This window comes from Danio aesculapii, chromosome 2 (assembly GCF_903798145.1).
Source record: "Danio aesculapii chromosome 2, fDanAes4.1, whole genome shotgun sequence".
In the NCBI taxonomy this organism is placed as follows: domain Eukaryota; kingdom Metazoa; phylum Chordata; class Actinopteri; order Cypriniformes; family Danionidae; genus Danio; species Danio aesculapii.
This window is the reverse complement of record NC_079436.1, coordinates 51,992,962-52,006,745: the sequence shown is the minus strand read 5'-3', so window position 1 is coordinate 52,006,745 and position 13,784 is coordinate 51,992,962. Positions and strand designations below refer to the sequence as shown.

At 31.4% G+C, this 13,784-nt stretch overlaps 1 protein-coding gene across 1 annotated transcript in view; it reads left to right on the top strand.

Annotated features, from left to right (window-relative positions):
- Positions 1 to 13,784, top strand: part of scn12aa (sodium channel, voltage gated, type XII, alpha a) — a 114,508-nt gene that overhangs the window by 29,151 nt on the left and 71,573 nt on the right. Inside the window, exon 7 of the mRNA XM_056445654.1 lies at positions 2,876 to 2,939. Coding sequence (XP_056301629.1) covers positions 2,876 to 2,939 — 64 coding nt within the window. The remainder of the gene's footprint in view (positions 1 to 2,875; positions 2,940 to 13,784) is intronic.

Sequence of the window (13,784 nt, the reverse complement as noted above, 5' to 3'; positions counted from 1 at the left end):
CTATAATTGAAATCTGAACATGCACTTCCTGTTTGCTTTAAATTGAATTCTCAGATTAGGTATGTCTGAGGTATTGGGCGTGGCTAACACACTTAACCACGCCCCTCCAGCTGTCAGTTTTGACAACAAACGGAAACTGTGAGCAGGAGGAGTCTGTTAGGTTGTAATAACACTCCCCAAACCCTTTTCCACATGGTTCTGAATAAAATGCCTACTTTACTACATCCAATCAGCTAGCAGTAGAAAAAACAAGCCACGCCCACTGTTTTTGTCAATATTCCGCTTCTCTAATAACTGCGTCACAATATGAAAAAAATGGTCGCAGCTTCTGGTTCACGTGGACTTTCACTGTCTAATTTTTGTATATACCCTGCAAACACACACACACACACACACACACACACGCGCACACACACACACACACACATTATTTTTAGGGATAACGTGATAGTATTTGTGTTATTATTTACAGCGGTTTCATTAAAGTGTTTGATATAGAAAAACAAAAGAAGGTTTATCTTGGAAGGTTTATCTTGGATGTACTTACAATTCTAGAATCGGCCATTTATTGCATCATGTTATATTAATCACTGAGTATGTTTACATACATGCTGCTAAATGGATTATACTTCATAGTACGCATGGTCATGGTGTAGTGATTTACTTAATCAGCATGATGTCATAAACAGCTTAAGCATAAACCATCGACACAGCTTGATTTTTACCCATTATCCTCATTTCTCCAATAATAGGAGAAAAATCTTTCAATTGTTTGACACATTTGATTGTGTGCCACATAAACTGCAATATTTGGGACTACATTTGCATTGATTTTTGTTTATATATGAATTTCCAATTTAAATTAATTAAACATTTTAGTATTACTTCTATTATTTGTTTTTTTAAATATTCATTCATTCATTTTCTTTTCGGCTTAGTCCCTTTATTAATCTGGGGTCGCCACAGCGGAATGAACCGCCAACTTATTCAGCATATGTTTTAAGCAGCGAATGCCCTTCCAGTTTTAACTAGGCCCACACGCAATCTGTGCGCGCAGAATTCCACAGATTTCTGCAGATTTTTAGCCCATCATTAATTCTGTTTATTTACTTGAGTAAATGTGTGTAAATGTATATTTATTCAGTTTTTACATTTAATTTCAGTAATATTATTGACTAATATGAAAATGTTCATCTGATTCATGTACAATCCAGTTTGTAAAGTAATATTTATTGTCTTTTATTAGAGATATTATATGAGAGACTTGCTTTATTTAACAAATAAAGTGAATCTAATTGGATTTGCATTTTAAACATTAAATAAAAGTTAAAAATATATAATTTTTTATTTTACATATTAAGGTTTCAGTTCTGATACTCCCAAATTAATTCCGCAGAAATCTGCAGACTTTTACCAAAATTCTGCACAGAAATAGCAAAAAACGTCCGCAGATTCCGTCTGGGAAACACTCATACCAACTCACACACTACGGACAATTTAGCTTACCCAATTCACCTATAGCGCATGCCTTTGGATTGTGAGGGAAACCGGAGCACCCAGAGGAAACCCACACGAACACGGTGAGAACATGCAAACTCCAAACAGAAATGTCAACTGACCCAGCCGGGGCTCAAACCAGCGACCTTTTTGCAGAGGCGATTGTGATAACCACTGCGCCACCGTGCTGCCCATTTTTAAATATGTAATTTTAAAAATAAGTTGTTTGTTCAGGGCCGAGACCTTTCGAGGGGCAGGTGCTCAAAGTGAATACCCGGGGGGCGAGGTGGTGAACCATCTCGAACTGAAAACCGGGGTGGGAGGATGGGGGGTTTATCCAAGAGAAAAAAGGGCAGATGCTCAAGCACTCAAAGTCCCCACCTCTTCACTGCCTGGATAACTCTAAATTTGAAAGCTGATAACTGTTTAAAACACCTTGAATGATATAGCGGTTCCATGCGAGGAGGCTGCGCAGCTAAATCAGAATTAGGGATTTTAATTTCGGTTAATTTTGCAATTACTTTACCGCAAAACAGACGAAGGAAAATGACTGAATGAATAACTAGAAAACATTGCTTAATATATTAAATATGACTAATTCAGCATATTTTATTTTTTACATTTTATAATGAACTTATTACAGTAAAAACAAAAAATATCTCATGTATAACAGAATGGAGTTACTCTAGTTTTTGCCTTGATTTGCTCATCGATGTCTTCTGCACAGTCCTCTATCCGTCAAGTGACATTAATTGCATAAAAAAATCTGATACATTTACAACATTTAACTGAAACATGCTTTTTTGGTAGCTCAGCAATTAAACAAACAAACAAACAAACAAAGGTTACGTCAAATTAGAAATGACCATCTCTTTTAAAGGCGTTCACCACAACCCTCTTCATCCTTCTCACTCTCTTCTCAGATAGGATGGGGTGCCAAACCAAAAGTTACAATGGGCTATCTTTGGCCCACGTGCTCTACCTTGGGCATCTCTGCTCTACAGTATCTGACATGCCCCGCCCTCTTCAAGACGCTTCATATTTGCTGTTAATTTGATGCGCTTGAGCTCATCAGAACTGTGATAAAATTAAATGCTATTGGCTGTTTTTAATAAAGAGGAGGAGCTACTATATGTCCTGCCCTTTCTTCATGTTTACGTCAAACATTGAATGAAAACTGCACATTTAAAAGCACTTCGCAAGACCTTTAATATGGTTATGTTCTATTTTATTTTGAATTGAATTTAATAGTTTTTAGTTCATAGTTTTATAGAGGATTAGGTGAAAGATTATTAGCTAACTATAATAATAACCCTGATTCAAATTGAGGTTCAAAGTGTTTTGCAGAAGTCACTGAATTTTACCTTTGCTCCCTCAGATAATTTCTACAAAATTGAAGGATCCAAGGATGCCTTAATATGCGGATACAGCAGCGATGCTGGGTGAGTAATCTGACTTATCACATTGTGCAAAAACAACAAGGTTTGAGATTTCCATAGGTTGTTACGAGTTTAGTTTGCAGACATTTTGTGTGCGGCAACTCTGCATTACATACAACTGAAGTCAGAATTATTAGCCCTCCTGTATAATTTTCCCCAATTTCTGTTTAATGGAGAGACGATTTGTTCAGCACATTTCTAAACATAAGTTTTAATAACTCATTTCTAATAACTGATTTATTTTATCTTTGCCATGATGAAAGTAAATAATATTTGACTAGATATTTTTCAAGATAGCTTAAAGTGACATTTAAATGCTTAACTAGGTTAATTAGGCCAGTTAGAGTAATGAGACAAGTCATTGTATAACCGTGGTTTGTTCTGTAGATGATAAAAAAATACTGATTAAAATGGCTAATAATTTTGACCTTAAAATGGTTTTAAAAACTGCTTTTATTCTAGCTGAAATAAAACAAATAAGACTTTCTCCAGAAGAAAAAATATTGTAGGAAATACTGTGTAAAAATCCTTGCTCTGTTTAACATCATTTGGGAAATATATATATATAAAAAAAGGAAAAACAAAAACTCAGAGGGCGGCAAATAATTTTGACTTCAGCTGTAGATCATCACTCATCTGACCCGTTTCATTCACATGAATCATTAGTAGAAGTTTCCATGAATTCTAAATAGGGTGCTGGTTAATGTGAGAACACACAGAGCTGTCTCTGCGTGTGAGGAGACGCATCCGTCTGCATGTGGACATGTGGGATTTAATCAGAGCTCTATGACAGTCTCTCCTGATATCACGGAAAGATGAGCTTCCTTTAAAGCTTATGTAATGTTATCAAATGTTAGCTATTTATCAAAAGGATAGGTGTAGTTTAAAAAATAAACACGGGTCAAACACAGGTAACCGACTTAGATGTCTGCATCACATCACATTTATAAAAAGGATTTAATGTTCATATACTGTATAAAGATTCATTCATTTTCTTTTCGGTTTAGTCCCTTTATTAATCAGGGGTCGCCACAGTGGAACGAACCGCCAACTTATCCAGCACATGTTTTACGCAGCAGATGCCCTTTCAGCTGCAACCCAACACTGGAAAACACCCATATACTTATTCACACACATTACCCAATTCCCTTATACCACGTTTTTTTAGACTGTGTGGGATTTTATATAAAGAGTCCTTCTATAAATAATAATAATGATTAAAAAAAACTATAAATAGTCACAATTTCTAATTTTTGTTAAGTTTTCGTAATGAATAATTTCATTAAGGTCATTAAAATTAACTCAAATTGAATTAAACTAACTATTTAATTAAAAATATTAAATATATATATATATATATATATATATATATATATATATATATATATATATATATATATATATATATATATATATATATATATATATATGTATATGCATTTTTGTGTTGTTGTTGATTTAAATGCTTTTTGTTTTATTAACTATGTGCGTGTGTGTGTGTGTGTATATGGATACATATACATACATACATACATACATACATTTTATATATATATATAAAGCAATAGCACACAAGTAACAATGCGATATGGCTGTATATCAACACTGGTGGGAGGCGTGCAAACTCCACTTAGAAATGCGTGCATTGGCAATATACAGCCACATCGCACTGCTACTCATGTGATATTACATTTATACAGCAGTTCGACGGCATAATCGTGTATAAAAAAAAGAAAATCAGACACGGAGAGTCTCAAAAATCCCTTTGTACGAGGAACTACTTATTCTTTCACATCTGCAGCTGACGTCAGAACAGCAGAAACCGTTGCTATTTCACCAGCGTCACTTTAGAGCTAGTGCTTGAATGATTCTCTAGCGTAATGTCTAAAGTGATGACAATACAAGTGATTTTGCTCATATTGGATTTCCCAGTATTTCTCTGTTGCAATCAGATCACAATAATTAAACTCAAAAATAGCCAAAGCAAACAGATTACTATGGTATAAATACAGCACTATAAAATACAGAAGAGAGAGATCGACTTAGAATGTCACTTACCAGTTTTAAAATGATTTGATCAGCTTTAGTTTGAAATTTACGCTGAGTTTTTCTCCCCAAAGGACTTATTATGCGCTCTCTGTCTTGTGGCAGAACGTCAACCGTCTTTGCTCTGCTTAATCTCTGAAATTATAAATATACTTATAAATAAACTGCATAGTTGCAATCTTAACAACTACATTCTCGCCTGAAAAGCCTCAAAAGTAATTTTTTTGCCCAACAGCAGCAATATTTGTCAAACTGTAGTGAGTTTATTGATCTGCTGTCACTCTATATGGGCGGAGTAACACACAAAGGTGAAGAGGCTATATATGAGTGCTGTTATTGAAGAATATAAGCCAGTCAGATTCGAGAACCAGACAGAACTGTTTTGTATGTATGTATATGTATATATATATATATATATATATATATATATATATATATATATATATATATATATATATATATATATATATGAAAAAATAAAAAATAAAAAATAAATAAATATATATGTATATATATATATATATATATATATATATATATATATATATATATATATATATATATGTGTGTGTGTGTGTGTGTGTGTGTGTGTGTGTGTGTGTGTGTGTGTGTGTGTGTGTGTACAGTTGAAGTCAAAATTATTAGCCCCCTTTGAATTTAATTTTTTTAAATATCTCCCAAATGATGTTTAACAGAGCAAGGAAATTTTCACAGTATGTCTGATAATATTTTTTCTTCTGGAGAAAGTCTTATTTGTTTTATTTCGGCTAGAATAAAAGCTTTAAAAAGTTTTTAAAAGTTTTATTTTAAGGACAAAATTATTATATGTATATATTATACATATATATACATTATACATATATATACATATATATATATATATATATATATATATATACATTATACATATATATACATTATACATATATATACATATACATATATATATATACATATATATATATATATATATATATATATATATATATATATATATATTATACATATATACATATACATATATATATATATATATATATATATATATATATATATATATTATACATATATATATATATATATATATATATATATATATATTATACATATATATATATATATTATACATATATATATATATATTATACATATATATATATATATATATATATATATATATATATTATACATATATATACATATACATATATTTATATATATATATATATATATATATATATATATATATACATACATATATACACATACATAGATACATACATATATATACACACACAATTAATAAAATCTAAAGCATTAAAATGAACAAAACATTAAAGCAAAAATAAAAAAAAATTGAATATATGTTCATTAACGATTCTAAAGAATATAAAAAACAACACTGTGCCAAACACTTCCTTGAATACTATCCAGCATTTGCAAATTCTAACAATTTAAAGTGACAATAAAGGAGTATTTTGGAGCTGCAGCCTTTAAAGTATTTTAATATGTCTTCAAAAATTTCTTAAATTATTTTTAAATTATTCTCAAAAGTAAAATAAAAACTTTAATTAAAAGACTTAATTTCTCATTATTAAGTTTTAATAATAAATAAATCCACTCATTCATTTCCATGAACCGCCTACTTATCCAAAATATGTTTTACGCAGCGGATGGCCTTCTAGCTGCAACCCAGCACTGGGAAACAGCTTATCCAATTCACCGATAGCGCATGTCTTTGGACATACTCCTCACAGAAATGGCAACTGACACAGCTGAGCTTCTTGCTGTGAGGCGATCGTGCTACCCACTGCACCACCGAATTATTTAACTGAGCTCTTAAATCAAAATGAACACAAACTGAAGGAAGCTAAAAGTAAGAAACCAATTAAATACAAAAAATACACACACACACGCACACACAGACACACACACACACACACACACACACACACACACACACACACACACACACACACACACACACACACACACACACACACACACACACTTAATAAACAAAAACATAAAACAAAAAATGCTAAGAATTAAATGTACTCCAGCATTTACAAGAGGAACTAATCTAGTTGTCTTTGCATTATATGTTTGGATTAGAGAAAGTATATGCACATAAAAAAATGCATCATTGCTTTTAAGCAGCATTAATAATAACAACAAAAAACTAGCAATATTTTTAGAACATGCTGCTTTATGGGTTACCTAAAATACCCTATTAATCTACGTAACTCCACACGGTTCGCTATAACATGCAGAGCTTAAACCAATCCTCATGTGGCATCTAAAGGTTAACCAGTCCAACCTAGTCTGGTCACTTACCCTAACTAACCTCTACTCTAATAAACCTGCTCCGATTCTCCAGTGGGAAAGAGGAAAGAGGAGATTATAATGCACTTTTCTAAAGATCTTAGATTGCATTGAGGATTACTGAGAGACTATTCTGAGCAGGACATCCCATCCCTATACAGAAATCACATACAGTATATGGCCATACTATACGAACAATATATATATATATATGTACAATTATAGCTTATATATTTGAACATATATTTACATATTTGTAATTTAATGGTTAAAAAATAATATTTAAACAACAATTTTTTGCAATATTTTGATATGACAGTTTCAAAAACAAGAGACTTTCACAGAAACAAGAGGCCCAGCAAAAAGAGACGAGAAGAGACCTCTGATTCTGGTACCTAGATTAAATGTACAGTGATTTTATATATAAAGAAAACAAATTAAATGTAAGTAAAACTACTTTTGTGCAAATAAAATGTCTAAATAAATGTATTTAGAGTAAAATCAAAGTAAATGTAAATGAATTTAGTGTCACATGGTCTTTCAGAAATCACTATAATATGACGATTGGCTGTTTTATTTTAATATTGATACACAACAATTAATATGAATTCTAAATCAACAGTTTTTCATGCTTCACATGCTTCACAGATGCATTTGACTATTTAGGACTCTCTGATGAAAACAAAGTTCAAAATTTGATAATTAAATTAGAGTGGTAGTTAAATCTAGCTTTTTTCATTTATGACAACTATAAAAAATAAAGCAATATAAACCAAACAACAGTCTGACACAGTAATTCAGGCTTTTATGACCACTCGGTTAGATTACTGTAATGCACAGTATGTAGGGAGTAGCGAGTCAGTTTTCTGCAAATGGTGCAAAATGCTGCAGCACACCTGTTAACTGGAACTTGTAAAAATTTCCTCCGTGTTAGCTTCGATCCACTGGTTGCCAGTTCATTTTAAAATACAATTTAAAATTCTTTTGTTTTCAAATCCCTAAACGGTCTTGCCCTACCTTATATCTCTGAGCTGATACACCCCTATAAGCCTACTTGTTCTCTCAGGTCAGTGTTGTGGTTTCCGGCTGTTCCATTAATTAATCAAAATAAATTTAAGGGAAAGCCGGAAACCACGACTTCAGCTGATCAGTTGCTCCCGATTGTGCCAAAAATGAAGCGTAAACTTCGAGGGATCGCGCTTTTGCTGTGACAGGTCCTAGACTATGGAATGATTTACCTCTGCCTATTAGACAGGCTTCTTCTTTGTTATTCAAATCAGCTCTTAAAACTCTTCCTTTTTTATTGGCCTGACACCTGATTTTACTAACTGGTTATTTTAATTAACATGCCTTTTTAATTGACATGCCTATATTTTATGTCTTTTATATCCTATTATGCTTATTTTGTTATATATTTCTGTACAGCACTTTGGCTCACTTCTGTGTTTTATGCTGTGTTCTGTGTTTTAAGATTGAATTGAAAATTAAGAGAATTAGTTTGTAATAAAATCTTTTTTTTTTTTTTTTTTACAAATACTCTAGAACAATTTAATGTGCCCTTGACTTATAAAATAAATACATTTTTAATGGTATTGTATTACAGATTAAGAATGATGCAAGAAAGATGCAAAAATTCAGCTTTAAATCGCTTGTAATAAATGAAAATTTAGTACATTCAATAAGAAAGCAGTTATTTTAAAATGCTTAAATATTTCACAATTTTATAAAATTTACTGTATTTTGAATCATACAAATGCAGTACTGGTGAGGCTTCTCATAAAAACATTTACAGATAGCACCATTTATAACATAATATAATATAATATAACATAATATAACATAACACAACACAACACAACACAACACAACACAACATAATATAACAATATAATATAATATAATATAATATAATATAATATAATATAATATAATATAATATAATATAATATATAATAATATAATATAATATAATATAATATAATATAATAATATAATATATAATATAATATATAATAATATAATATAATATATAATAATATAATATAATATAATATATAATAATATAATAATATAATATATAATAATATAATATAATATAATATATAATAATATAATATAATATAATAATATAATATATAATATAATATAATATAATAATATAATATATAATATATAATAATATAATATATAATATAATATAATATAATATAATATATAATAATATAATATATAATATAATATAATATAATATATAATAATATAATATATAATATAATATAATATAATATAATATAATATAATATAATATAATATAATATAATATAATATAATATAATATAATATAATATTTAGTAAATCAAATTAATTTTAAACAGCAATTTGACATTTTTATACAGTTCAATACTGTAAATTGAGATGCATTTTAGGACAAATTATAACAGCAAAATACTGTTCAGTTTCACAGGATAATGCAGTATTTTATTAGTAACAGATGACTCAGAACACCTTAGCAACAGCAATGCAACTCTTCTTGACAATTCATTTATTTCCCTTCCTGCAACCCGCTACTGGGAAACGCCCATACACTCTCACATTCACACACTGCGGCCAATTTAGTTTATTCAATTCACCTATAGCGCATGTGTTTGGACTGTGGGGGAAACCGGAGCACCCGAAGGAAACCCAAACTAACACAGGGAGAACATGCAAACTCCACACAGAAATGCTGACTGACCCACCAGGGATTCTTGCTGTGACGCGACAGTGCTAACCACTGAGCCACCATGTTGCCCTCCTTACAACATTGAGTTACTCCCCCAAAAATTAACTAGTTGCGTTGATTAGTTACTTTTTATGGTAAGTAATGTAACTTTACTCGTTACTTAGAAAGAAATATCATTATGTAACAGACATCACTTGTAACACTGCAGACAACACCTTATTATATTACATTTTTGCAGAAGCAAAGTTTCAATAGAAAATCATTATCACAATTACAACTAGTTTTTAATGATTTTAAATAATGAATTTTGAACCACTGTGGAGGTCATAAGCCTTAAAAGAGCAAATTCATTTTTCTATTTGGCCATTTAGTGCATTAAATGAATTAAGCTTTAACGGAAGCACTTTATTATATACAATCCATCAACGCTCAGTGGGGATTTTTGTTTGTGCATAAACAATCTCACGCCAATAATCCGCTGAATTAAGAGTGAAAGTCCTTCGTTGTGAGTCTCGCTGACTATCGCTGTCTCTGGGAAATAATCCCGCAAATCCCAGCAACACCGTTCAGACCCGAGCCGCCGGATCATGTCTGTAGGCCTGGGGCTATAGTTTAAGGATTTCATTGTGCTAAATTCCCATCTGTGTTCATGCCAAATTCTGCACTGTTTGGTGGAAGGTTTCCTTTTTTTGTGAAACTAGAGAGAGTACACTACCTGACAAAGTCTTGTCGTCGATTTTCCTGATGAATCATCTGTTGAACTGCATCCCAATCATCACAAATACTGCAGAAGACCTATTGGAACCCACATGCCAAGATTGTTATAGAAATCAGTCAAGTTTGGAGAAGAAAAAATCATGGTTTGGGGTTACATTCAGTATGGGGGCGTGGGAGAGATCTGCAGAGTGGATGGAAACATCAACAGCCTGAGTTATCAAGACATTTGTGCTGCTCATTACATTACGAACCACAGGAAAGGGCAAATTCTCCAGCAGGATCGCGCTCCTTCTTATACTTCAGCCTCCACATCAAAGTTCCTGAAAGCAAAGAAGGTCAAGGTGCTCCAGGATTGGAAAGCCCAGTCACCAGACATGAACATTATTAAGCATGTCTGGGGTAAGATGAAGGAGGAGGCATTGAAGATGAATCCAAAGAATCTTGATGAACTCTGGGAGTCCTGCAAGAAGGCTTTCTTTGCCATTCCAGATGACTTTATTAAGGAGTGATTTGAGTCATTGCAGAGATGTATGGATGCAGTCCTCCAAGCTCATGGGAGTCATACACAATATTAACTCTTTTTAAATACAGAACAAACCACTTTTGTGCAATTACATGCCTAATTAATCAAACTTAAACTAATTAACCCAGTTAAGCACTTTAAGCTAAATACTAGTATATTGCAAAATAACTAGTAAAATATTATGTACAGCCATCGTGACAGAAAATTAATGAGTTTAAGAAACTAGTTTAATAAAACTATTATATTTAAAAATGTGAAACAGCATTTGTGAACATTTTATTAAAGGCATTAGCATTTCTATTACTAACAAGTCTTCAACTGTATACCTTTTAACTAATTCAGTGTCTGTATTAAAACAAACTATTGAATAACGTAGTTCAAAATATTAACTAAAATAATGGTGGACCACATTTTACAATATATTAATTCACTCTTACTACTTCATCATATCTTGGTTAATTGTTATGACATCTGCTTTGTCTATGGAATAATGTACTAACGATAATCTAATATTGTTCGATGTAAATAAAATATGTACAAAATTTGCAAATTTACTTGGTAATAATCATGATTTACAGTTAAAATTAAAGTTCAAAATTATTCGTCTCCTGTAAATTATTTTTTATTTTTCAAATATTTCCCAAATTATATTTAACAGAGCAAGGAATTTTTCACAGTATTTCCTATAATCTTTTTTCTTCTGGAGAAAGTCTTATTTGTTTTATTTTGGCTGGAATAAAAGCAGCTTTTAATTTTTTAAAAACCATTTTAAGGTCAATATTATTAGCCCCCTCTTTGTTTCGTCTGTCTGCGTCAACAAAACCATCGACTTGCCTAATTAACCTAGTTAAGCCTTTAAATGTCACTTTAGGCTGAATACTATCTTGAAAATATCTAGTGAATATTATGTACTGTCATCATGGCAAAGATAAAAGAAATCAGATATTAGAAATGAATTATTAAAGCTATGTTTAGAAATGTGTTTGAAATTGGGGGGAAAAATATAGAGGTGGGCTAATAATTCAGGAGGGCTAATAATTCTCACTTCAACTGTACATTTGATAATCAATTGAGATGATCAATTACTATAATAAACCTCATTCCTTATTTATAACACACTCTGGTCACTATGCTGTGCTGTATTTTGTCTGTGTTGTGGATTTAACACTTTACACAGAGTTTCTGTCACCGCTCTGCATCCCGCAGAGGATTTTCCCTCTACATTCACATCTGATCCCTCCTAAGCCCTTTTGTAGGTTAGTTAATGGCTGTTTTTACGACAACAGAACATTGGGGATTAGCAATGTTCTTTTCTCTCTCTTTCTCTCTCTCTCTGTGTCTGTACACAGTAAGTAACATGGGAGAGAGATTGACATGTAATGAGATACAGACAGAAAACACCATACATGATGTTTACATTAGCGATTTACACTAGAAAACTCACATCAATTACTTACTCCTGGACAATAGCAGAATCAGATCAGCTTATATCAACACAGACTCACTGGAAATAAGCCTACATGTTTGTGACACCGCAAAAACGTACTTAAACATGCATTTGACTGCAGTGTCTTGGTTAAATAAACACTGCAGGGCAGTATAGTGGCAACACAACTTCTTCCTTTTCACATTAATGATATTTTTAGAGTTGATTAAAGGATTGTTTTCATGCATTTCTTTGTACAACACCAAAAAAAAACTATAAAACAACTTAACGATTTCTAAGATGAGTAAATGAATACTAAGATTAATCTATTTGAATCAAGGATAAATCCTTTCTAATATCTATCTCCATATGGACAACTTTTCAGCTTTGGTCAGTTTGCTTGGTAGCTCACCTTGTATGGTGTTGCTACTTAATATCCTTAAATGCATTACGAGACTTTGATCTTTCTTTAATCAACTTTTCAATAACTTTGAAAAGTTCCAAAAAGTGCCTTTATTGAGATTTTTTATAGTTTAAAGTGATTTGTCTGGGTTGGTGTCGTATATTACAGTACAAAAACCTTGTATTAAAATGCCAGTACATTTACTGACTTGTTTCTCTATATATTATCTCTCATACATTATATTATTTCAAACTACAAAAATGTCAATAAAAGTCACTTTGTCGACTTTTGATGTTGAAAATTCAACTCTACAGTTTAACAGAGCAGAGATCAACATCCCATAATGCAATTCACAACTGTAAATAAACAGAAAAAACAGAAACTGTTAATTAACAGATATTGTTTACAGTGTAGTAAAGCGTGCTTCAACAACAGAGATAAAGTAATGCAAAATCAAGGTAAAACTATGTGGTCGCAGCACATTTTTCTTTTACATTTGCTTTCTAAAACACTATTGGTTGGTTTTAAGCAAGGGTTTAGGTCAGTGGTTTACTGGTGATCTGTATGACAAGCTCCACATTCTCATGGACGTATAAAAAAGGACATTTATTTGAAAATGACAACAAAGCGTGCCTTAAGTTACACATTTCAGATTTAAAGAAATATAGACAGCGCCCTCTAGTGAA